The sequence below is a fragment of the Brienomyrus brachyistius genome, chromosome 7 (genome assembly GCF_023856365.1).
Source record: "Brienomyrus brachyistius isolate T26 chromosome 7, BBRACH_0.4, whole genome shotgun sequence".
Lineage (NCBI taxonomy): Eukaryota > Metazoa > Chordata > Actinopteri > Osteoglossiformes > Mormyridae > Brienomyrus > Brienomyrus brachyistius.
The window spans coordinates 7,044,964-7,070,175 of NC_064539.1; the positions used below are offsets into that span (position 1 = coordinate 7,044,964).

A 25,212-nucleotide genomic window follows, 5' to 3' on the forward strand; every position below is an offset into this window, starting at 1 on the left:
TGATCCTTGTAGTGACTGCTTATATAACAAAACAGAGCACAAGGTGAGACCGAGAGAACAAGGGGACCATGAGGGGTCAAAATATAACAGGTGACACATGGACTAACTAAAAGTAACCACAAAGAAATCTACCACGAAAAATACAACTAAGAAGAAATGTGGGGATCGAACACTAACAACTCAGGAACTAACACACAGAAACAACCGCAACTGAACACAATCACGGTACAGAGCCAAACAGTGGAGCAAGACTGGGAAGCAACTACAATGCCAACCTGTGGGGGAGAATAAGGGCAGGCACTGAAATGCACACAGATAACAAGGGCTAACAAGGGACAGGTGTGGACAAATACAAACTAGGGGCAATGAAGAGCAAGTGACTTCAATTATCATATAGAGGATCAAAATGCCAAGGGAGACATGAAATAAACAGTAATAAAATCAAGGAACTACAAGGAACCTTAACACAAATACACAGATCAAGAATATAAAGCCACAAACATTCAAAATTACAAACATAGTTTGGGTGGGTCTCTGACCAGCCTCGAACCCACAACAAAAAAGGAAGGGTGGATGAAAGTCACCTGTTTCACCAATTAAGGCAGGAGGCGGCCAAAGGAACAGGAAAGCACTAGGAGCTAACAAACCTGGGAAATAATGGGAGCCAGGATGACCAGCGACACATGCTGGCCAAATGGGGAAATGACACATGAACTAATCCTGCTACTCAAAGTTTTCTCAAATTTTACACTCTTCAAAATAGCCCCCTTTTGCTTTGATGACAGCATTGTAGACTCTTGGCTTTATTTCAATCAGCGTCCTAATGTAGCCACCTGGAATGTTTCTCCAACAGTCCTGAAGGAGTTCCCAGAAGTTCTGGGAACAAGTTGCCTACCTTGCTCTTGCGGTTTGATACAACTCATCCCAAAGCAGCTCTATAGGGTTTAGGCTGGGGGATTGTGGGAGCCAGGGCCATCTGTCACAGCACTCCATCTCTTTCCATGTTCTTATTATATCACCTCGAGGTCTGCTTAAGGTTGCTACCTACAATTATGAGGGCCATGATTTTCAGTATATGTATCCAGGATTTTCCTGACAAATTCATTCAGATACACCATAATGCCACTGTTATTGCTGTTATTATGATGATGATGATGATGATAATGATGATGATGATGATGATGATGATGGTGATGATGTGTCTGCCATGGCTCCATGTGTGTGAAGTTTGCATATTTTCCTCGTGACGTTGTGGGGTTTCCTCCAGGCACTCCCTCCCCCCCCCCCCCCCCCCCCCCACACACACACACACACACAGTCCAAAAACATGTTAAAGTGAATTAGAGTTCCCAAAATTGCCCATACAAATGGTGTGTGAATTGGCCCTGCAATGGGTTGGCGCCCCATCCTCTGCTGTTCCCCGTCTAGTGCCCATAGCTTCCAGGATGGGCTCCAGACTCCCTCCAACTCACAACAGGTCAACTCAATACAAATAATAGATGGAAATTGGGTTGTGCCTTACAGGCTGTACAAAAATCACAGCAGAAATCTACAAGTCTGTACCTAACAGACATAATGATGTTATTTTGTACAGATGCGGCAGTTCCTGAAAATTCCTCTGAGTGACTTTTCAGTGAGTCTCAGACATCCTGCCTGGGACCATCACTGCACGCGGCACCAGCTGGCCGTCCGGCTGCCTCTGCAAGCAAGATGTCACAGTGGAGCTGCCATCCAAATCAAAGGTTTCTTTTATGGATTACAGGCTGACTAATTGACGAGACAGCCCTCTCATGCTGACCCGTGACATGAAGCAAGACGTTCTACAGAAATCTGACCTTAAAACAGGAGATGGGGAGGTTGGAGGATGTTAACTCTCACCTAGGCAGCCTTCCGCATTGCATCAAGGCCCTGGGCTTTGCATTGTGGGCAGAGGGCTTCAGGATTGGAGTCACACAGGGGATAGAGAAACACCAGGACTAAGACAAGTGGTGTAGTATGTTCTGGAACATTCTGGCAGGTTGGCATTGCTCTCCTGCAAACAGCATCAGTGCTTTGCAGACGGGCCATGGGTTTTTGGACTGGCAGGGCATCCACGAGTGAAATCGATGATGCTCGCTGCAGCATGACATGATGCAGTAGCCATGACGACGGAGCATAAGGAAATCAGAAGAGACAGGAAGGGTATGTGCAAATGTAGCAGGGAAACGAGAGAAAGGATGCTCAAGAAAATAGCTCTTCTGACATTTAAGGAATGTTAATATGGAAGTTTTTAAGAAATTATAAGATCATTAAATTATATTACTCAATGGACCTTTTTCACTAAAGATCAAAATAAAAAGCTTTTGCATAGCAGGTGGTTGTGACAAAGCAGCAGCTGTTCTTAATCTCCAGCATGCTGACAGAATGTCTAGTTTATGGAATTTTTTTCTTTTTGTCTGTAATTACTGGTGCCACCAGAATAATAGCAAGGATGTTGTAAATCAGTGCGGCTTTTAGACTCCTAGTGATCTGTTACTCTCCATCTCCTTTGACTGCATCCATTTTCTGTGCCCACTTGTCCTGCATTGGGTCCCAGAGGTTCTGGATTTTATCTTGGAGGCTACGGGCACAACGCAGGAAACAACACAAGATGGAGCCCCAACGCGTCACAGGGCACCAAACTTACGGTCAATTTTGGGGGCTGCAATCGACCTCGGTTATGTTTTTGGACCTTGGGGGGAAACTGGAAACCCCACAGCAACATGATTACTGTGGCCAAATTCAGAGGCTGCACCCTTGTAAGGCTGCATTCGAAGACCGACAGGGTCATGACTGTCCCATTTTGAAGGATCCCTCAAATGTGGTCTTGACGGACGTCCTCCTTTTGCTGAGCCGCGAAGGAAACACCCGATGGATCCTTCACAGCTCAACATATCCCAAGATTCATTGCACAGAGGTAAAGTGGGTGTGTCCCAACTAGACGATAGGAGCAGCACTTTGTGACTCAATGGTATGGGCGGGAACAGTCAGCGACGGCCAGACCATCCCATTTGATAATGCTTTCCATTCTACCATCAGTGATTTATTCTACTACAAAGGCTAAGCCTTCACAGACCATGTCTGCCGAAGGAAGCAGCCCCTGAATTCGGACACAGCTCAGGAGGACGTGCAAACTCCGCGCACATGGAGCCATGGCAGAGACAGCAACAGTGCTAACCACTACGCCACAGTGTCACCCTCTCCTCTGATTCGTGGACAGAGGTGGAAATTTCAGGTCCAGAAAGTACAAATCCAGAACGTGATTTAGCTTCAACCAATCAGTGGAGCATAAAGAGTCACAGTCACAGAGTACTCCACTGGCTGGCTGAAACAAAATCCTGATCTGGATTTGTACTTTCTGGACCTGAAATTTCCTCCTCTGCTCGTGGATCATTAATGTAAGTAGTGAAACTACTAACTCCAGCATATATACACAATCTGCATAGCACTCATAGGTAGCTTCCGCAAAACGAAAGTTTCAGATTTAAACTCCTGCGCGTTTACTTAACACATTTTGCACCTGTTTCCCCCCACAGGTTACAACCACACGTTACGATGTGTACAGAGACAGTAAGCAAGGCCCACAATCCTACTTAATTATACGTTACAGATCAGAAGACCAAATGCTGAATAGATGCTGTAATTAGATCTCTGAACACATCGCCGATATTAAGCGACAGTTCCTCTGGCCAGAAGCTTCATTAATCGTCCTCTCCCAAGAGAACGTCTTCTGAAACGGAATAAATAAATCACCCCCAGTTAGAGATCAGTGGTACCATAAATATGCTTCCGAACACTTTATTTCTGACATGCTACTTCCTGGATGCATATTTTAATCAAGATGCAACATGCAATTTGGTTTCTCGGCGTGGAGGACGATTACACTGGAGTTTGTGTCAAAACCCAGTGTACTAGTAGCCTTGCAAAGCTTTCTGCATGTTTAAAGGCAGGCACCTGGGGAAATGATCGATTGTTTCATTGATTTGTTGATTGATTCATTCATTCATGAATTCATTGATTAATCATTTAGTTGATTGCAGCTTAACCACTTTGCCACCTACAGACAAAGCAACACCAGATACAGAAGAATAAGCAGGCATCTGGAATGCAGTCAATACTGGAGGGGAAAGGACTGAGCAGGTTATTTTCAAGGAAAAAATAGTTGAACCAAACCTACAACCCTTGTTGTGAGTGTCAAGACAGGGCCCCAGACTCACTCTGCCAAAATAAGAGTTCCCCCAACCCACTGCCAGTTTCTATTAAAAGTAAAAGGCTCAACAGCAAGAGGCTTAAAGACGGACATCAGATTACAGCTCCTGGCGAGGGAATTAAATGGCTCCCCAAGAGAGACGGAGCCAGGAAGGGAGTATAAGAAGAGAGGAAACAAGTACGGTAAGAGAGGAGGGCCAAAAATGGCGGGGCCAGGCTGAGATATACAGCCATGGAAAAAATTAAGAGACCCCTCTGTATTTTTAAACAAGTCTGCATTTTTACATCCTGGTTTAATCCTGCTTCAGCTGGCAGAAGGCGACGCTGAGCACCACGTTGATTCCAGGTTCAAAATTTCTAAAACAGCAGGACAGAAGAATAAGGTGAAGCAGGAGACACTGGGAATGAGCAGAAAGCAGCCAGGTGAAAGGCGGAAGCGACATTCTAATGCCAGAGATGAGCGTTAACTTATCCGACAGTTTCTCATGAATCGTAGGATGACATCGAGTGACCTTCAACAGGAACGGGAAACATTAAGTGCAGGTGTGAAGTGCTCTGCTAGGACAGTGTGTATCAGGCTCCTAGAAGCAGGACTGAAGTCCTGGAAAGCAAGGAAGAAGCCCTTCGTTAATGAGAAACAGGGAAGAGTCAGGCTGGAGTGTGCAAAATATGTGTGTATATATATATATATTATTCACAGACGCACATCCATAAATTGAGAAATGAGTGAAACAAACAATTGTGCTTCGGTCTCTTCATTTTTTCCATAGATGTGTAAACACAACCACACATACAGGTCAGTGGATGCTGGGAGGAAAGAGGAAGAGACTTCAGGCTGTAGTGTAGAAAGGCAGAGAATAAAGGAAGTTGAGAGAAGCCATCTTTGTTCTTAAAAATGTTGCATAAACTGTAATATGCTCACAAAATTGAACTTTTGCAAGGTCTAGATTCCGCGCCGGAAAATTGTAGTTAATCTATTAGTTAGTGCGAAAATCAATTGTTACCAGTGCTTTGAATGTTCACGGTTATTTTTGACATTATAGAACATTGCGGGGTGAAATTTCTGCAGTTCAAAGGGAAATGATGACTGTGGAGGGTGGAGTGTAATTGGTGCCGACAGGCAGTGAGACTCCCACTCCTGTGGATGAATTTTACAATAATTCACTTTCAAGATTAAGCTGCAAGTATACAAAAAACGAACCTCGACTGTACAGTGTTAAATTAAAATGAATATTCTCCACAGCACATGCAGAAATAGTGCAGAACAATTTCAGCAACAGATTTTGGCAAATCAGCTGTCATTTTCCCCATACCATAGTATAAATCTTAATGGGTCATTTGTAGAGAAAAAGGATTTATATTCATCGACCACAGTCAGAATGAGATGCAGCCTCCATCACAAATGCCTTAATCAGTCAGAGAAAATGGTTTTGTTTAAAGATTATCTCGTCAAGTAAATACTTCTGGCAGACTAAAGGGGAGCTGATGCAGAGTGCATTTCTTAATTGCAACAATACATTTCCATTGCACTTAATGCTGGTCACCCTATGGATTTCACATTACATTTCAATTTACTTCATAATAGAACCCCTCCCCCCACGCACGCACATACCCACAAAGTGAACACATTGTCTAACATTAAATCTGACAGTATTGTTGATTTTCACATGGACAATCCCAGACTACGTTTTATTTCACAGCAGTGCAAAGCGCGCAAATATATCTACCTATAATTACGCTGCTTGTTATACACCTTCTGTGTGACTCGATGAAGTTTTAATAGGCATCATATTTGTCAATGCGATTAACATGTTGCGTGTAATATTTCTCTACATCTCAATAATAACATCTCATTTAAATTTGGAATACAAAATGCCGCAGAGGTGAAGAAATTAATATTTACTATTATTCATCAATTGTTTACACGTTTTCATCATAAATTCTTTAATTTTCTTCTGTTTCACCAATACGCTTCGCAATAAATTTGTTCATCGCTCAATCACATTCAAAGATTCACTGAAGTGCAAGCGTGACTCTTCGCTTAAGATGTTTCATTTTAGATATTTACAGATAAAGAAAAATCAGAGAGCTTGTGAAAGCACAGGGCAACGTGCGTAGGAGTGAAAATCATATGAAAGTGTCTTGCTTCGTGCACAGCACGACATAACAGGGATGCTGTGCCTCTGGGCGCGTCGTTCCTCCTCCCGCAAGGTCACGCTGAGCGCATCATCGGGCAGCCCAGCCTGCGCATCAAAGGATAGGGTGACCTCTGGGTAAACCTCCATAACGATCCTGCCTTATTGCCAAAGCTGCCCTAACGGGGCTACTTCAAGCGTCTGTCCTCGGCTGCTTTGTTAAATAACTGAAGGTCAGAGCTTAACACCAATCATTGACTCCAATCATTGTTTGCCTTTTCGGTAATAAGAAAATGGCAGCTAGAATTTAAAAGCGTGAACGTCTTTAATCCTCTGTATGTCATGCATGTGTTTTATACGTGCTTGGATCTCCAGTCTACGACGTGTCCAAAAAGTGGAAACAGCGGCGACCAGCCCATGAAAATAAAAATATAAGACGCCCGGGGTTATATCAGTGGCCCGTAACGGATTCACCCTCTTGCAATACATATGCAGATTTTTTTATTATTATTATCGCTGTCCTTATTTCAAATAACCTGAATCTATTCTTGTGCGCCTAGACAGATGCCCTCCTACGAAATCAGCAAGAAATATTACAATGGTTTTGCATTTTTATTGCAGAATTGAATGCATCTTAAAGTTTAATAAAGATACACAAAGCTGCACGTGTCTGGGAGGATTAAACGCTGGGATATTCACTGTAAGATCACTGAGCATATTAATTGCACTGGAAACATGATGTAAGAAAAGAAAAACAGCAGGTAGTCCAGCGAATAGACAAGAACCACCTGGACGACACCACCCTCACCAAATAAATAAATAAATACATAGAGAAACAAACAAATAACGAGGTAATTTAAGGCATTTCCCACATTTTTATACTGCACATATTTTTTTCATAATTTCTAATGGCGACATTGCGCTCCGTGACCACATGCGTGACCTTGGTTTAAAAGCAGTGCTGCATTCGATGTAAATGGAACGATGCAATGCAATGTGACGGATCCCAAAAGAAAGACATTGCATTACGGTGTATTATATTTTTTTGTGTTGTGTCATGTCACTTTGGCAGTCATCCAGAAGGTTACGGTTTATGTAACAAAATAACCCCAGTCCTGCAGACTGCGCTGCGAGAGAACGATGATGTGCGCGACTTCGGGAACGGATAACTAATGTCTCTGCTGCAATCAATCAACATTTGCGACGGTCAATATCACTGTAAGGTCGCATATACATGTTATAGCTTGTAAACTCCAGTATTACGGAGCGACGGGGGGGGGGGGGATACAGTGATTAGTGATTGCAGGTGTTAAATGATGTGCTTCTCTGTTCAATGCGGGAAGACGGAATCACTTACTTGCCTACGAAGTTCTCCAGTACGGAGCTTTTCCCGGCACTTTGACCACCGACAACAGCGATCTGGGGGAGATCTAGGTTGGCGTTTTGTCCGATAGCAGAGAAGGCATCCTGTAGTTTGTTTACCAGAGGAATCAGGTCCTCCATTCCCCGGTTACCCATCTTTGCAAAGGTGCGGACGAATCTTTCCTATAATGTCAATAATAGAAAGACCGCTTGCCTCTTAAATAAGCACCTATCCCTATTTTCAGCCCCTGTTACTGCTGTCAGAGTGTCACAGTATGAATGCTTTCAACCTCCGCCGTCTATTTTATTTTTGCATGCGTCTTCATTGATTACCCTCTACCGGCGTCCCCTTCGTAGAAAATGTTACTCTTCACCTCCCCCGCTCCTCCCTCCGTGCTGTCTGTGAGGCAAGCGAAAAGGATGATCTCTGCTTTCCTCACAATAAAGTGGGAGATTCCGGCGCAGCCGCTTATGCTCCGCTAGGGGGCGGAGTGACGGTGCAGCGAAAACCTCCAGGCATGCTGGGTAATGTGACAATGCTTATTGTTACCGAAATGTCTGCGTGCCGTGGATTTTAATTGGCAATGGTTGTGCCGTTTGGCAACTATTTTCACTAACCCTTTACAGAAACTGGTAATAAAAAAAATTAAAATAGAATGAAGTTTAATGGTGCTAAAACAGTTCAAAATGTAAAATGACTAAGCTTAAGTAACTTAAGTACTATATTTATTATTTGTTTATTTTTATTTATTACAGAAGCATCATGCAGCTGATATGCATTACTCTGAATTGGACAAGCAATTATAGAAGATGGATGGATGGATGGATCTGTAAATAGCAAGAGACACTGTAGAACTGTTTTGTCACATTACTATCCTCTCTTATGTAACTACCCTTTGATTCGCAGCTTTTTTCTATGCTGGTGCATTTTCCCTTATGTTTGTTCATAAAAATATAAATGAATAACAACACTGGTCTGCAATTTGAAATGAATTAATTGCAACTTGAACTGCTGCCTCCTCTACATACTAAAGCTCTCTCATACACTCCTATTTTATTTGACATTTTGTAATGTGAATGTAATATGTTACAAAATACTGATACTAAATACACACAGGTGGTGGAGGCTGCCATCCCGCACAGCAGGAGCAAGTTGGGGTTTAATGTTTTGCTCAAGGACACTTTGGGGTCAGGAGTAACCAGGGCTCAAACCAACAACCCTGCGGTTATTGGACGATAGCGCTACATCCTGCACCACCATCTTTAATTACCCTATTCTATTACCACGGTGATAGGTGTGGATCTAACTAAATGTGTTTATGTCTGTCGTCAAGTTATCTCTGCTCTTGCTTCTTCTACCTGATTTTTGTCCTCCCTCCATTCCTTCCTCCAGCTTAGTGAAGTGGGCCACTGGAGTCTTGTAATCATCACTACTTGTATACTACAGTATATATTGTTGGCTTCATAGCTCAGTGGCTAGAGCACTGGTCTTGTAAACCAGGGGTCGTGAGTTCAATCCTCACTGGGGCCTTACATCTTTAAGCCTGTGTTTGTCTAAGCCTGTCCGCAGGTTCTTCAGCTTTTGCTCCCCTTTCCATCCATGCTAACCATGTTTTGAGCTTTTCCCTTCTCAAGCTCCCCTTTTTAGATATACATATCTGCATCTATTTATATTCTCCCCCCAGAAAGGTTAATTGACTCATATAAGGGTTTTATTAGGGCCTCTGAGCACACTTCCACCAGGATCATTGTCTCATGCCAAACACACTGGTGTCACTGGGAGTTAGAACGCTGTTTTTAAAGGTTACCATATGGGTGGTCATTTCCGATAGCTTTTTGGAATGTTCTGTAGAGCATTTTGTTGGCTGCCACTTTGTTTTTGCCACAGGCTTTCACTAGAATTCTGCCATTTGCTTCCATGGAAATTTTTTTCCCATCATTTTACAGAGCCAAATGATCTAGAAATTTCCATGAAAGCTGCTTAAGACATCATAAGAGTCCTCGTTCTGGATTTCCTCCATGTCCTATCTCTGTGGGACCGTAATCTGTCAGCTTGTCCGTCAGACTCCACTTGGAACATCTCCAAAGTCTTTTGGTCTATCTCTTTCTTCTACTTCTGTACTCTCCTACTCTTCCCTCACACCTCCATCATTATCTTTTTTAGTTTCCACCACTGTCCACCTTTGATCTCTCTTCCCTTCACCAGCTGTCTCTTTCACTCCCTTCGATACCATTTTCGTCTCGTAATTTTTGTTTCACATCCTTTTTTTCCTTCCCCAGCTCTCTTGGCACTTCTACTGTACGCCTGCCTCCTCTTCAGTGACTCATGACAAGGCACAATTTTCACGGTGTCTGAGCTGGTGTCTGAACTGCAATTTGTGTGTAGCGGATGCCTGAACCAACAGGTGAGCTCATCTCACATCACTGGCAATATGACATCGCACTGGAATCAAAACACAAGTCCTTACACACTTCGTCATCTTTTTATTGATTAGTGTCACGCTGGGAAGGTGGCAGTTTATCAGAAGGTACACATTCATACACAGGGCAATTTACAGATGCCGGTTTGCCAAACAGCATGTTTTTGGACGGCAGGAGGAAGCCAAAGTACAGTATTCAGTGAATGTGTAATTTAAATCATAAAATACACTGCATCGCAAGAGCAGCGAAGGACGAATACACTGGCTTACCGGGAAGAACACGCTCTTTTGTTGCAGTCCTTACAAGGACCATTAAGGGAACCCAATAAACTCTAAATTATACGTACTCGAGAAACAGGGAGGTCAGACGCTGAACTGTAAGGTACACGAAGATTTATACAAAGCGAAGGACATGCGAGGATCGGAGAGGGTGCACATAAGAAACGGACAAACATACACGACACAATCTAATAAACTAATAACAACAACAGTACAACACCAGGCTATTTACAGTGCACAGAGAGGGGCTATTTGCAGTTGCCCGCGAGCATGTTGGGATATACAAATCCCACCGCACTGCAATATTATCACCTACAGCCAACACAGTAACACCCACACTAAAAAAAAAAAAAAAATATGACACTTGGGCGAGTACAAGCAGGTACGGCAAATAGGTGGGTGGACGGATAAAACGAAGATATCGGTTTAGATTAATGATCTGTCCATGGTGCTGAAATATTACAGCGCGTTTAAATATTTCATACATTTAAAGCAAAACTAACAGTTAGCTTTGCTTACATATCAGACCAGATAAGTATAACTATACATTTTGAGGACACAGTCTTATCCCTGTTAATGGTGTCGTTTGTTAAATTACTTAAAGCAAATGCTGCTTAGATATATATTGTAACGTCAATTCTGGCACATTGATCAGCGGTGCTACAACTGGTCTCCTTCCTAGGACCTCGTCAGACAACTTTTTTCTGGTCTTACCACTATTAAATTTCAGTGATTCAGTGTTTCTTGCCTGAAAATACATGAGGTCGGGTACTTCCAAGAATAGCCCACAAAAGAACAGACAACTTGAAATTAATGATGGATGGCATTGCCGTGCGACATCAATCACTGCTTGGTTTAGCTCAGTGCCACGCAAAAACAAAATCCAGGGGGATGAAAAATAATCAGTGACAGAAAGCCCAGCAACATCGCCCCCAAGCTGTTACCAGCATTATGTGCTGCGCTTCAACCTCCGTGCTAAAAGGGGGCGACATATAAAAACGAAAATAAATACAACAGAAGCTTGAGATGGTTTTATCTTGCCGGTGCAGCAAAGTGTCTGCGATAATACCGGTATGCTAGAATAATGAAACGACATAATCACGGAAATAGTAGGGAAATAACGTCAAAACCCGATTAATTTAAAATAGAATAATAATCTCTCCATTTTTATTGCAGCCAGCTTGAATGTCCAAGCCGCGTGTCTGTGTCAGACGCTGAAAAGCGACAAGGGTAGAGGCGTGGTTCACAGTTACAGGTGATCATCAAAAAAGTCGACCTTTTATTTGTATCTCAGAAAATGGTCCGTAGTTTCCTTTTGAGTTTGTCTGTTTAAATCATAAAAGACAGAAGGTTTCCGATTATAAGCACCAAATCGGTTAAGTAACGTGAAACTTCCTACCTAGAAATCTTATCTGTGGTGGAGGTATCTGTTAAAGTTTAATTAGATAGCGGATCTTTACTCGATTGTCACGAAATGGGAAACGAGAAAAAATATCTCCAGAATTTCAAAAATGTTCCCCATCAGGACTCAGGTGAATGTTGTTTGTTTGTTTGCTTGATTGATTGTTTTTTTTTTTTTTTTTTTTTACGGTATAGCGGCTTGCAAACGAGATCAAGCAGGATGTTCAGTCCTCACCAGCAGCAGCAGCATCTACGGCAGCTCCAGCAATTATTCCAGCAGCACCCGCCGCCTCCACAGGGGGTGCCGTCGCATCACGTCCCACATCAGCACCAGGGAGGCCGGTGAGCCACTTATTAAGATAGTGCACGGTTCCAAATCATGTAAACTAGGCTCTTTTATGTAATGTTGAAAGTACATAGCTGATTGAGACAGTTATTAATTACCAAATTAACCTCGTTAAATGGTAATTGGCCACTTCATTGGTGAACATCTCAGGTTACATTATACCCGCATAACTTGTACACAGAAGTAATATTATCCACTGTGAAAACCAGACAAGCTCTGAAATCATTTGGAAGTGTAAATTTGTTGTAAACCCACATTGTGTTTCAGGACCAGCAGGCCGCTGGCTGTCCCAGTGCCTCCACCACCACCCCCGGTCCGAGTGGTCAGCCTGGGCCACGTCCCCCCAGCTGCCATCATCGCCCCAAATCCTATGCTACAGGGGGCTTTGCTGATGCAGCAGGTCCAAGGTTTGTCCTTGGTATTACCATACTGTATATCAGAGTTCCCCCCCCCTTCTCCGGTCTCGGAGGGCCAAGATCCAACACAGTTTGCAGATTTCTCTGCTCAAACATGCCTTAATCTACTAATTACCAGATTTAGTATGTGTGTCTGAGCAGGGAAATCTGCAAACTGTGTTGGTTCCTGGCCCCTCAGGACCAGAATTGGGGAACCCTGCTGTATATGAACATAAAGCTCAATCATTGCCTGTCGTGACCAATTATTTGACACTTTACATTGTTTTAATACTTCTTTGCCTACTACTACTCCTACAGGAATGTTATGAGCACGTCCAGAATCTATATAACATCTCCAGGTGATGCTTGTATTATAACTGCAATATTGACTACAGTTAATTCAATTCAATTTACTTTTATATAGCGCTTTTCACAGGAGTGTGTTGTGGAACATCCTTAACAGAGATAACGACAGAACACAGAAACAGTGAAAATGGAAAAATGAAAGAGAAAGCCAGATGACAGCAGAGGAGAGGAACGAAAAACTCCTAAGTAGGGAGGAAAAAAAACCTCTGGGGGTCCAAGGTCAACTGGCAGCCCAACCCCCCTTGGGCGTACTAACATTACTGGACTAGTTATTGCCTTAGATTCCTTTCTTGAATTTATCAGATTTTTGAACCCCCAAAATAAATGCCAGAGACTCATGACCTCCATTTTGCCAACCAGTGGGGGGTGAGTGAGGGTCCCCCTCAGCTGGTTTCACAAACCCGTCCCAACTGTATCAGACTGTCTGCTGTAGCCTAACGTCTCTTTCAAAGACAAGGTGAGCCCACCATCACATGTTGCAGGTCGCACTGTGCTCTGGAGACACAGCTAGCCCGCAGATATCTGCCGGGCCTGTAGGGGGCACTGATTCGGCACTGACTCTCCTGCCCTCCTGGTCCGTATCAGTCACAGTCAGCAGGGTTCTGACTTGGATCGTTTTACTACTTGAGCCAGGGAGCTAACGACGGGAGGTGTGTTTTAGCGAGTTAGGACCATGCCTGTGATCGGAAGGTCGCTGGTTCAGATCCCAGCGTCGGCAGAGTGATTTCACTGTTGGGCCTTTGAGCAAGGCCCTTAACCCCCAGTTGCTCCGGGGACTGTCTGACCCCACTTTCTCAAAAAATGTATGTCACTTTGGGTAAAAGCATCCACTAAATAAATAAATGTAATGAACACAAATCATTTTATCTTGTTCATTTAACAGGTGTATAACAGTGGGTAGAATGTAACAACCCCCCCATCCATCAACAAAATATACCGTGCCAATATACAGTTTTCACTAAACAGTAAGATAACTGTTGTATAATATATTGTAATCTACTCTGAGTTACCCAGAATGCTCTGGGGAATTATGCAAAAACCTGAAACAAGCACGTAAAGCTAGAATGCCCTTCATCAGTTGAGCCTGTTTCTGACTGTACAGTGAGGGTTGAGAAACAGTAAATAATGACTTCCGGCCTCCTTTCCTTCCTGCTTTCCTTGTTTTTTTCCCCTTAGGTAACATACGGGGGTTTGCGATAGGAGGACACCAATTCCCACAATTCTTCCCAGCGGGGGCGAGACCCTCCCTCCTTGGGCCAGTTTCACTGGCTGTCGCCAACAAGACCCCCCTGGCGGGATTCCCTGCCCGTACCGCGCACCCCCACACTCGCTACCGCAGCAATGTGAGGACCCAGCTCTTATGAACCCTGTGGTTATACTGGGTCTCAGTCAGAGCAGAGTTTCCAGCTTATTCGTCATCGGCTCTAAAGTGCCCCTCAGACATCTGTACATAGACCATTTTTGGTAAATGTCAACCTCACCTGTTAGACCGATTTAAGCTCTAACCAATGCTAACACATAAGCATAGCAGTGTGGATCTGATTCTCCATCCATCCGTCTTTCCAACATTTACCTTGTGCGGGGTCACATAGACTCTTGATTGTTTTTGAATATTTTTTTATTTCAGTTCTCAATAATTTAAATTAAAAGTGGGTGGTGCAGTGATGTCTGGGACCAGAGTTTGAGTCTCTGCAATGACTCCCATGTGTGTGTGGACTTTGCATGTTCTCCCCGTGTCGCTGTGGGGTTTCCTCTGCATCCTCCGATTCCCCCCCCCCCCCCACCATCCAAAAATATGCTGAAATTAATTAAAGTTACCAAACTGCCCATAGGTGTGTGTGTGTGTGTGTGTGTGAGTGGATGGTGTTTGAGTGTGCCCTGTGATGGGTTGGTGCCCCATCCTGGGTTGTTCCCTGCCTTGCGCCCATAATTTCCAGCATAGGCTCTGGACCTCCCGTGTGAATAAGACAAGAGGTTACAGAAGATGGATGGATGGATTAAATTTAAAATTTACTAGCTTGGTAAGTTACTGGCTATCTGGTTGTGATGTAGTCGCTCTTACATTCTACATTTATATTTCTGTAGCATTTACTTTTGTCCCAAGCACTGTACATGTGAAGTAGGCAGTATACACAGCCATAATAGATGTGTCCTGTTATCTGATGGTTAGGGTCTCATGAGTTTGGCTAATCCAGGTTAGAGAACAAAATGATTATTTCATCTCACATCCATAAAAATCACCCTATTCCATCCTCAAATTCTCATGTTCTGTGGGCATTTTCACCATGAAGTAAGTTTTTTAATCTACCCGTATAGGTTTTTGGAAAAGAGGAATAACGGGTGTTTCTTTCTTTTGGAGCACTGCTTCCCTGTCTGGTCCTCTGGAGCCCTAGACAGTCCAGGTTTTACCTACTGGGAGCTGGGAGGGAGCAGGGATGTGGACTGTCTGGGAAAGAGCTGGGAGGAAGCAGTGATGTGGACTTTCTGGGAAGGAGCTGGGAGGAAGCAGTGATGTGGACTGTCTGGGAAGGAGCTGGGAGGAAGCAGTGATGTGGACTGTCTGGGAAGGAGCTGGGAGGAAGCAGTGATGTGGACTGTCTGGGAAGGAGCTGGGAGGAAGCAGTGATGTGGACTGTCTGGGAAAGAGCTGGGTGGGAGCAGTGATGTGGACTGTCTGGGAAGGAGCTGGGAGGAAGCAGTGATGTGGACTGTCTGGGAAGGAGCTGGGAGGAAGCAGTGATGTGGACTGTCTGGGAAGGAGCTGGGAGGAAGCAGTGATGTGGACTGTGGGAAGGAGCTGGAAGGAAGCAGTGATGTGGACTGTCTAGGAAGGAGCTGGGAGGAAGCAGAGATGTGGACTGTCTGGGAAGGAGCTGGAAGGGAGCAGTGAGCAGCTAGGAAACACTGCTTCTGAGGATGGGGCAACTTGGTCTCTTGGTGTTGTGATGTCTGGGAACTAGATGTTCTCCTCCTTCTCCTTGCAGGACTTTGTGGCACGACAGATGGAGAGGATGCGTGAGAGTGAGCAGCCAGCGGCGAGGGTAGCTGGCACAGACGAGGGCGCTGTAGACAGGGCCGTCTGCAGAGGTACTGTACCCCCTGCAGGGTGACTGAAAGTACTGATCCAATTCCTCCTCCCTGTCTCCTTTACATAATGAGAGTTTTTACATTTTTACCCATGTGTCTCCTGGTTGAGAGTCTGGGGTGCGTTAAACGTCTGGAGCAGCGAGCTAGCATTGGCAGCTAATTCACCCAGGGAGTCATGCAGTCATTATATACTAAAGTAGATTTGCGTATCACTCCTCTCCTCCGGCCTGACAGAGGAGGTGGTGGCAGTACAGGGAGCACAGACACAGCTCTCGCCACGGCAACAGGAAGAGCCTCCCGCGAAGAAGCAGAGGAGCGAAAGGTAAACGGGACCCGACTCTCACACTCGATTTCAAATGAAGGTGCAGACCTAAGAGGCATGTCAGGCTCCCAGGGCAAAGCTTTCCCAGGGTATGGAGCTGTGGATGATCAGAGCGTGCTCAGAATTAAGTTTACCAAACATTTGTCTATACAGTCGTCCCGCGCCACTTCACGCTTCGACTTTTGCGGCTTCACTCTATCGCGGTTTTTTTGTATATTCATTCAAAAGTTGATCGAGAGTGAAAATGATACATCGCTACGCATCGGAAGCAGCTTTGCTCTTCGTAATTAGATGTACAATAATAATAATAATAATATATTTGTAACTTCTAATGTCTAATTGTCTACTGTATTGGGTAAAACGAGTGTAATTGTCATGACCTGCCTGTACGATCCTCTTATGTGCCACGCCCCCCTTATTACCCACATATGCAACCCCGATCATGACCAGCTGTTTTCTGTCAGTTTGACTCGTCCGGTGTATTTAAGTCCAAGTCAGCGTCTGTAACCCCAGGTCTGTCATTGAGGTTTTGATGTTACATGGTCCTGTGTCCTGCATTTGGAGTGATTCCAAATAAACCCTTCGATTCTGATTCCTCGTCTCCCTGCTCCAGCTTCCGTGTCCAGCAATAATAACAGTAATGGTGACTAAAGGGTGTTATTTCATGTCTAATAATGTTTAAAACCGTATTTAGAAGGTAAACAGGTTTTTTATTCTCTAACTACGAAAACATTCAATTTATAAATAAAGAATCCTACTTTTGCGGAAATTCACTTTTCGCGGTAGAGTCTGGAACTGATTAAACGCGGGACGACTGTATTCATGTAAATAGCTGCGGTGATGAAATGGAACCAGAGTTTGTAATTAAGCATGGGAGGGAGCCCAGGTACTGTGTTGAATAGATGGTTTACAGTTTTGGAATCTGAAGCTTGGTCCTCCTCTGAGCTTGCGCTGATCCTCCTGCTGCTCCTCACTCTGCTCCTCCTCTGTCCCCAGGCCTGAGGAGCAGGCAGATCAACCCCCACGGCCCGGAGCTGACCCAGTAGCAGATGCAAGAGCCCCGTGGAAGTCTGCAATCCCAGAGGTGCGTGCCGTGGACAGCGTCTGTGAGCGGAGGTGGGGGGGCACCTCCGTCTCCCCAGAGAGGCCAGTCTGAGGCTGTCTGCAGCTGAACAGGAGCAAATCGATTATCTCTTCAGAAAGATCCAGCACTGTGCCAAAGGGAATATTCTGTTGCCAAGCTCTAACTGCTGACCTTCTTAAATCATTATAGTATGTCCTTCATACTGGTACAGAGCAGTTAGGCGTTTTCATCTATATATCCCCCATTTTTGGGCCATCTAGGTAGAGGAACTCTGGCTGAGGGAGGAAGCACAGCTGGACCAGAGTCCGTGGAAGAGAGCAAAGCGGCAGGGGTGAGTGAAGTGGGAACCGTCAGGCTGGAGCCAAAATCCAGAACCGAGACGTTGTTCGTTAAATATTGTTTGAAGGACCTGAATGTTTCGCCCTAAGCCGCTTTCTGAAACTTGAGCCTATAGTCTTTGGACGACGCAAGTCCAGTTCCAGTTATGGACGCACTGTTTCCTGCTTGGGAGCTGAGTGACCTCTTCCTTTGTTTTTCTTTTTATCGCCATGGTTACCATGGACCTGAATACACTGCCTGTACCATTTTGTATTCCTGGAAGATATTGTCCTTTTTATATATTTTTTTCCCCTCCTCAGGTGCTTAGCGGAGCAGCATCCCATGACCCTGTCTTACAGCCAGATAACGAGAGCCGTGCGTTTGCCGCAGGGCCAGGGGCGCCCCCGGTGGCCAAAGAGGGCACAGCGCTCCTCGCGAAAGCCCTAGATGAGAACAGGGACACGGGTGGAGACGCCTCCAGGAGCCTCTTCTGTTATATCTGCAGCATCGCCTGCCTCACCCAGCAGGTGTGGCTCCGTGGAAGGCAGCCGAGCTGCTGCCCTTCGTCCTGCCCTGCAGCTCTCGACTCGTTCGTGACCTGAATGTCTCCGGCAGAGCTTCCGGAGTCACATGACCGGCCTGACTCACCAGCGGCGCATGATGGAGATCCAGCATGCGAGCAGCGCCTGCCTGGTGACTCTGCTGCCCCACGTCCAGGAGTCGCTGCTGGGGATGTGCGGAGAAGGGTTAGTGTCTACCAGTAGACCAGTGTCTACATCACAGAGCATCATAGGGCTGGGCAGCTCCACACCCTACAACTGTACCATCCATCTTTCCATTCATCCACCCATCTCCCATAACCACTTACTGGACCAGTCAAAAGTCTAGACACGCCTGCTTTTAATGCATTTAGCGTCGTCATTTATCTCACAGTAAAAGCCCAAGTTAGCTACCCTGCAGTTACTCTTCAATACAGCTCATCCCAAACCAGCTCTGTAGGGTTTAGGACGTGGGGGGGGATTGTGGGGGCAGGGTATCTGTCACAGCACCCCATCTCTAATACCTACTGCATAGCCTCCTTTTCTTATTGAAAATCCAGTTTTCAGTAGGTGTGCCCTGACTTTTCACTGGTAGCGTATATATTTCTGGGTCATGGGCCCTTGACAGAGGACATGGTATCAGTATGACTATAACGTGACATTATTTAGTGATGTTTGTCAGAAGTGGAAACTGTAACTTTGACTCTTTGTGCTCAGCTGGTTGGTTGAAACAAAATCTTGGTCTGGATTTTTACTTTCTGGCCATGAAATTTCCACCTCTGATGTTTATACTGCTTCTGTTGCAGGGAGGGAAAACCATTCCTGAAGAGATGGCGCTCCACATGCCAGGTCCACCTCGCTAGCAACGTGAGCGAGTGCCAGAGGAGCAGGGAGCTCAGGATGAGGGCCGAGAAGGGGGGGGGGGGGCAAGTAGAAGGCTGGGCAGCGGGTGGTGCAGTGATTAAAGATCTGCCCCCTGTCACTGAGGTGGTAGGGTCAACCCCTAGATGGGAAATCCAAGGCTTGTTTGACATTTTATGAAATAGTATTAAGTAGAATTATAGACTGTTACATTACCGTAAATGAGGGGGAGGGGTAACACTCTAAGCTAAATGTCAAATAGCGATATATTGCTAACTGATGGTGCTTTTGTGCCTGGAGTCTAGGAGATCATCTCAAAGCCTTTCTCTCCTCGTTCCCTGTGGACAGCTCGCCAGTCGCTCCGCCTGCCTCTCCTGCACCGTCTGCAGATTGCGTTTCCAAACTCCTTACAGGTTTATGAAGCACATGGAGTCACTGGACCACCAGCAGAGGATGCTGGCGGTGAGGAGCTCCGTGCGTGTGTGAGATGCCTTGTGCGTTTGAAGAATTAACGGCAAATAATTGTGCCCAGCCAAAAAAAGTCACCATTTGAATATTTCGTTGGGCCGCCTTTAGCTTTGATTATGCTGCACATTTGTCATGGCGTCGTTTCTACAGGCTTATGGATGCTGGCTGTGTTAATTTGCACGCAGGCTTGCATTCATTTCTCACCAAGATCTTGTACTGACGAGTGAGTTGAACCACTCTGGGAAGTCTTCAGCACATCCCAAAGACTTTCAATGAGGTTAAGGTGAAGACTCAATTGGTGGCCAATTCATACGTGAAAATGATTCCTCACACTCCCTGAACCACTCTTTTTGAGAATTCGAGCCTGATGGACTTTGGCATTCTCGTCCTGGAATATGCCCCATGCCGTTAGGAAAGAAACAATCCATTGAAGATGGATGGAGGCATAACCTGCTGACTTCACTTTATTGCTGCATAACTTGCTGAGCTATAACAATGATCCAATTTTTTAATTTTTTAATTTTCCAATTCGTGACTTTGCAGCTGCATGAGGAGGGCGGAGCCAGCTGCTTGGCTGACGGTGCTGAGGGACCCGTAGAGGAAGACTATGAGGGAGAGGCTGGTGAAGATGAAGATGAAGGCAGCTTCCACAGCCAGGTAAGGGTGCAAGTGGTGATACGGATACAAACACATTACACAAGCATGCAGCTGAGAGCAATAATCATTGTTTTATTATGGATGCATGGATGGATGGATGGATGGATGTTACTATGTGGGTGTTACTCCTCCTGTCTCCTTTAACACCAGGAAGGAATCAATTCTGAAAAAGAGGTTATACTAGAAGATATGGGTGACAATGAAGAATATGACCAAGACACGCAGTATGGTGAGTGTCCCATGACACTAGGGGGCGCTGTTTTCACCCAGCCATGCAAACCTAGTAAAGATAAAGGATGCTTTTGTTAGGTCTGAGAATCAGAATAATGATAATAAGTTTGTTTATGCATTTGCCCCTGGTCTCTCAGGGCCCAGCTTCATGGTGCCGGTGTCGGGCTTCCTCTGCCGCCTGTGTCGCAAATTTTACGACTTTAACTCCAAGGCCTGGTCGTCCCACTGCAAGTCTCAAAGACACTTCAAGAACGTGCAGGTGGGAGGAAGACAGCGACAGCCCCCTTATACAGATATGAACTGCAATGTGCTTTCGCAGTTACGTTGCTGCGACAGGAACTGGAGCTTAATGGTTTGCAATAGGGCAATTAATCGTGTTTATTGCAGTACTGCGTAACACCAGTAGATGGGAATAGAGGATGTTTTATGCAATTTTTTCGTCATTTGCTGATTCAAAATATGCTGTTTCTGTAACCAATATAAATGCACTGCAATGCAAAAAACAGTGAAATACCTGTGAAATACACAAGTGTTTGATTCTATATTTTTTTTCTGCGTTTGCTGTTTTAAAAACATATCTGCACTTTATGTACAAAGAAACGCAGTGTATGCAACTTTGAGTTTATTTAGACATTGATAGCCGAAAGCTATTAATGCCTATAAATTCAATTTGGTGTGTTTTAAATTTCAGTAGTTTCATTATTTCAGTGTTGGGATTGTTAATCATCAGAATTCAATGGTAACATTGTGACACTGGTATTGTGACTGTATTGTGGGCTAGTTGGCAATACCCAGCCTGATTCAAAACCTTGTTAAAATACATTGTTTGATAAGGTCCCTGCTTACCAGTCATAGTAGATTCTGTGCCACGTTCCCTTCTGACGTCTCTCCACTTCCGACAGAAATACAGAGGCCTGAGGCAGATCGCGTCCAGTAGGACACCAAACGACAGCCATCACCTGGGCGACCGAGAAGCAGCCAATAGCACAAAGAGCAGTGTGAACCGAGACCTGGATGGGGGTGACAACACCAGCATGCGCTCTGATAGGCTGCTCTCTGGCCACACCCACCCCTGCTCCTGACTTGTGCGCTCAAATAGCTTGAAGGTGAGGGCTGCAGGGACACCCTGCAGCTGAGTTCCATGGCTGCAGGCAGGCTCTTCCAGGATGGTGATGGACCCAAAAACTCCCCACCCAACCCCCTAGAATAGAAGGATGGATGGGTGAGGAGGTAAAACTCCCTCCTGCGGCCTCCCACAGAGTTGGAAGCGGGAGCAGCGAGGGCGTGCTGTGATGCTAACGGAACATTTTAGAGTGTAGTTGCGCGGAACCCAAGAGAACCCTTTAAGAATTACTGACGCACATGCTAGGTGGGGCGTTTAGGCATGACGCATCCCCCAGTGAGCCAGATCCTCTTGTATGACCAAAATTCAGTTGATTTAATTCATTAGCCATTTTGGCATGTAGCTCTTGCATATTTTTTTTGTGCTGATGGATATAACTGTGTTTCTGTATCAAGCTGCTGTAGGGGGCGGAGCCCCTGTACTCTGGGGTAAACAGAAGTATCTGCACTGATCACCGTCACTCTGTACAGTTACCAAGGCACTATTTCACATTACTGATGGTATATGCACTTACAGATTATGATTCGCTACGGTTGTGTGGAGTAACATGCCGGTCTAGACCATCTGCTGTGCTGTGGTCACCATTTAATGCATGAATGCTGGAAAAAGCTGCAGTGATCGCGTACGCATCAAGCTTGCTGTGTGAAATCTACAAGCCAGGTGTTGCTTTGTAATTTTTTAACACCCATTTCTGGAACTTGAGGTACTCAGAATTCTAAAAAAAATGAACACATGTCTTTAGACAAGTTCCACGAACAACAAGGATATATACCAGTATTAAAATGATTTACCGGTCATCATGAATACACAATGTGGGATAACAAATGTACCAGGACATCAAATGCGGTGGTACGAGCACCAAGAACTATATATTCAACCATTAACCCAGGTAACCTCTAACAGCAATATCGAAGTAGAAAATTACCTTTTTCAGAATTAGTCTTGATCATTCTGAGCTGCCCCTGCCCTGACTGTGGACAATATTCTAGTTCCCCATTAGCTTTGAATCTTTCCATTTTGTTGTACCTAATATACACACCGGAGGTCATCATGGCTCACAGAATGGATCTATTTCTAGAACAGCTATAACCACACAGCCAAGGACAGGAATGTGCCATCAGGTTGTTGTTTAAATCCACTGAAGCTTAAGAGTATGATCTAGTATGGAAATGTCCAAATAGGGCATCGTTACTCAATGAAGATGGAAATGGAAAGTGAACCTACAAGGATATAAAGGTACTTCTTTCCTTGGGTAGCAGTAAGTTTAACAGTTTTGTTTGTTATACGACAGAATGTTTAACTGAACAATCAGGCTGCGTACAGAGCTCCCATAGTGAAGTATGCAAGGATTCAAGGGTAAATCTGCCTTAAGCTCTAATCACACATCACTGGATTTAGTGAGGTCATCTGGATAGTGCTAATGACACATTAATACAAAAAATAAAATACTGGCTACAAGTCAGATTTCTGTGCCCCAAAGGGGTCACATGCTTGACTACAGGAATTAATAGAACTATGGCAAAGCTGCACGGTTTTCATATAATGTGCTTTTATGCTCAAAATGATTGTAAAAGAAGGTGTGCGTTTAGAATTCCTTTTTTAAAATCACAGGACATCCATCACACTTCCTGTCTTGTGTTATTAATTTGCATTACAATATCTGGACAAGCTACAGTGAGCAAGGTTGAAGCGGTAATTGAAAATCGTGTAGATATGTGGTGTAGTTAAGCACAACAAACTGCAAACAAAGCAGTTTCGCTCGACATCCCTTTCCTAAAAGGCAAAAAAACTTTTTAAATAATTCACTATATTTTAGGTATTACATGATACAACAGTTGCAAACCATGAAGGAATGTGAAAAGTAGTCGGGATGAGATTTTAACGTTCCCGTATATCAAGGAGCCTGACACCATACAAATTTGGATTTCGTAAAGCAGGCAGCATGTTATGCCCATGTTATTGTTGAGAAATGTCTGGCTCAGCTTTCATTGTGCAGGAATAACAACTGAATGTCATCCACAGCAGAGACGCTGTAACAAGGTCTTGTAGATCTTTGGGGAGAGACGTATGGCTCTTACCCCAAGTCATCAAGACAGTAAAAGCATTTCTAAAGACACAAGCATTGGGAGGACAGATGAATGACAGGGTATTGCACGACATAAAACAATCAATAGACCAGAGGTAAATTTTAGTGCAAGTCAGAATCAGAGCCGCTCCGGGTCCCCCTCGGAAGGAGCAGTGGGCTCCTCTGGGGGCTCTTTGGGGGGCTCCTCTGCCCCCGCGGAGGCTCCGGTCAGCTGCTCCCGGAACTCGCGCCTCGCCTGCCGATTGGACTCCAGCAGCTCGTGCAGTTTGCCGTTCAGGGCGTCATTGCGCTCCTCCAGGTCGTCGAGGCAAGAGTTTATCTGGTCCAGCATGGAGTTGATGGCGGCGTATTCTGGAAGCGTAGGAGGATATACATGGACGCTAACTGGAGGCGGACCATCCGGCAAACAGACACCGCCATTAATGCAACTATACTTAGAAGGCCAACAGAAAATGAATAATTAAAACTATCCTGGATACCATTAAACTTTTAAACGCAAAAAAATCTTATTTTATCTGCAAATACATGCTATGTATATCTTAATAATTAGCCAGTGAAGGTTTAATTATCTGAAGGTTTTTTTTTTTCATCTAAAACAGATGGTTTCATAAGACAGTAAGCAAACTTATTTTGCGCAGAAATTTTGCTTGGGGGGGGGAGGGGTTAGCGAAGAGTATGTTGGTCTGAGACTATTAATCGGAATCGTTTTAATACATGCATCTACTTACCTTCGTCGTTGAATTCATCTTCATCCACATCCTCGTCGATCGATATGTTTGGATCGCCGTTTGGTCCAGACATGTTTGTATTACAAACAAACGGACGTTGTCGAAACGAAATCGAGCAAACTGGTAGCAATATATCTCCCTACCTATGACAAACTTCACCCCCTATTGCTGCAAATATTCACATTCTTTAGTTATTGGTATTGCTGCATAGAGTCCACCGGTATATTGTAGCTAACAAAAAATGAGTAGAAATATAATTATACACCATCTAACAGATAACTTAATAATACCCTGTTCTCAGAGAAAAACCCAAAATAGGATTGAACTGAACACAATTCCTATGCACATAGTACAAAAATAACTGAACTGAATATCTACTGTCCTGTAGATAACAGAATATAGTATATTTCCCCCGTTACTATAAAGCGCCTTCCATATTATGAACAATCCAAAGCCTCCATTCACTTGTTTCGCATTTCTGTTTTAAAAATTCATCCCGAACTCGTGACAGCGTGAATCAGCTGACAAAAATAATTCTCACCAGGCTATCCTTCACGAAGTCCTGAGTATATTTTCGAAGAAAATGTGAGTTCATGGGCAAAGTTTTCCTGTTTAAAACGCGATACATTTCTAAACGAGAAAAAAATGTATGTTATATTTTATTTTTAATTAACTATTTAATTATACTGATTTAACAGCAGTATTAAACTGGAATCATTCAGGCATATTAATAGACACCTAAAGAGGACGTCTAATCTGAGAGCACTCACTAACCAA

At 44.4% G+C, this 25,212-nt stretch overlaps 3 protein-coding genes and 1 non-coding gene across 6 annotated transcripts in view; 2 read left to right on the plus strand and 2 right to left on the minus strand.

Annotated features, from left to right (window-relative positions):
- Window positions 1–8,184, minus strand: part of dnm1a (dynamin 1a) — a 56,272-nt gene extending 48,088 nt beyond the window's left edge. For both annotated transcript variants that reach the window (XM_049019116.1, XM_049019115.1), the window contains exon 1: window positions 7,720–8,184. In XM_049019116.1, coding sequence (XP_048875073.1) covers window positions 7,720–7,880 — 161 coding nt within the window. In that variant the 5' untranslated portion in view covers window positions 7,881–8,184. The remainder of the gene's footprint in view (window positions 1–7,719) is intronic.
- Window positions 8,185–9,182: 998 nt separating this feature from the next.
- trnat-ugu (transfer RNA threonine (anticodon UGU)) lies at window positions 9,183–9,255 on the plus strand. Its single transcript has one exon. It is a non-coding gene; the product is annotated as a tRNA-Thr (tRNA).
- A 966-nt stretch (window positions 9,256–10,221) lies between these two features.
- On the plus strand, window positions 10,222–23,013 carry ciz1a (cdkn1a interacting zinc finger protein 1a). The gene is made up of 16 exons (XM_049020318.1): window positions 10,222–11,678; window positions 12,020–12,166; window positions 12,438–12,577; window positions 14,108–14,274; window positions 15,916–16,018; window positions 16,253–16,340; window positions 17,337–17,446; window positions 17,685–17,755; window positions 18,063–18,269; window positions 18,358–18,488; window positions 19,088–19,148; window positions 19,491–19,604; window positions 20,154–20,267; window positions 20,418–20,496; window positions 20,636–20,757; window positions 21,401–23,013. Exons 2-16 carry the CDS (start codon window positions 12,045–12,047, stop codon window positions 21,578–21,580), a joined length of 1,809 nt encoding a protein of 602 aa, XP_048876275.1. The 5' UTR covers window positions 10,222–11,678; window positions 12,020–12,044; the 3' UTR covers window positions 21,581–23,013.
- A 395-nt stretch (window positions 23,014–23,408) lies between these two features.
- On the minus strand, window positions 23,409–24,967 carry bbln (bublin coiled coil protein). 2 transcript variants are annotated; one of them, XM_049020981.1, is made up of 2 exons: window positions 24,436–24,967; window positions 23,409–24,091 (listed from the first exon to the last, which is right to left on the minus strand). In XM_049020981.1, exons 1-2 carry the CDS (start codon window positions 24,506–24,508, stop codon window positions 23,826–23,828), a joined length of 339 nt encoding a protein of 112 aa, XP_048876938.1. In that variant the 5' UTR covers window positions 24,509–24,967; the 3' UTR covers window positions 23,409–23,825. The 2 variants fall into 2 exon arrangements, with proteins under 2 accessions (XP_048876938.1, XP_048876939.1); XM_049020982.1 differs by having other exon boundaries at window positions 23,409–24,058; window positions 24,436–24,963.
- Window positions 24,968–25,212: the final 245 nt, after the last annotated feature.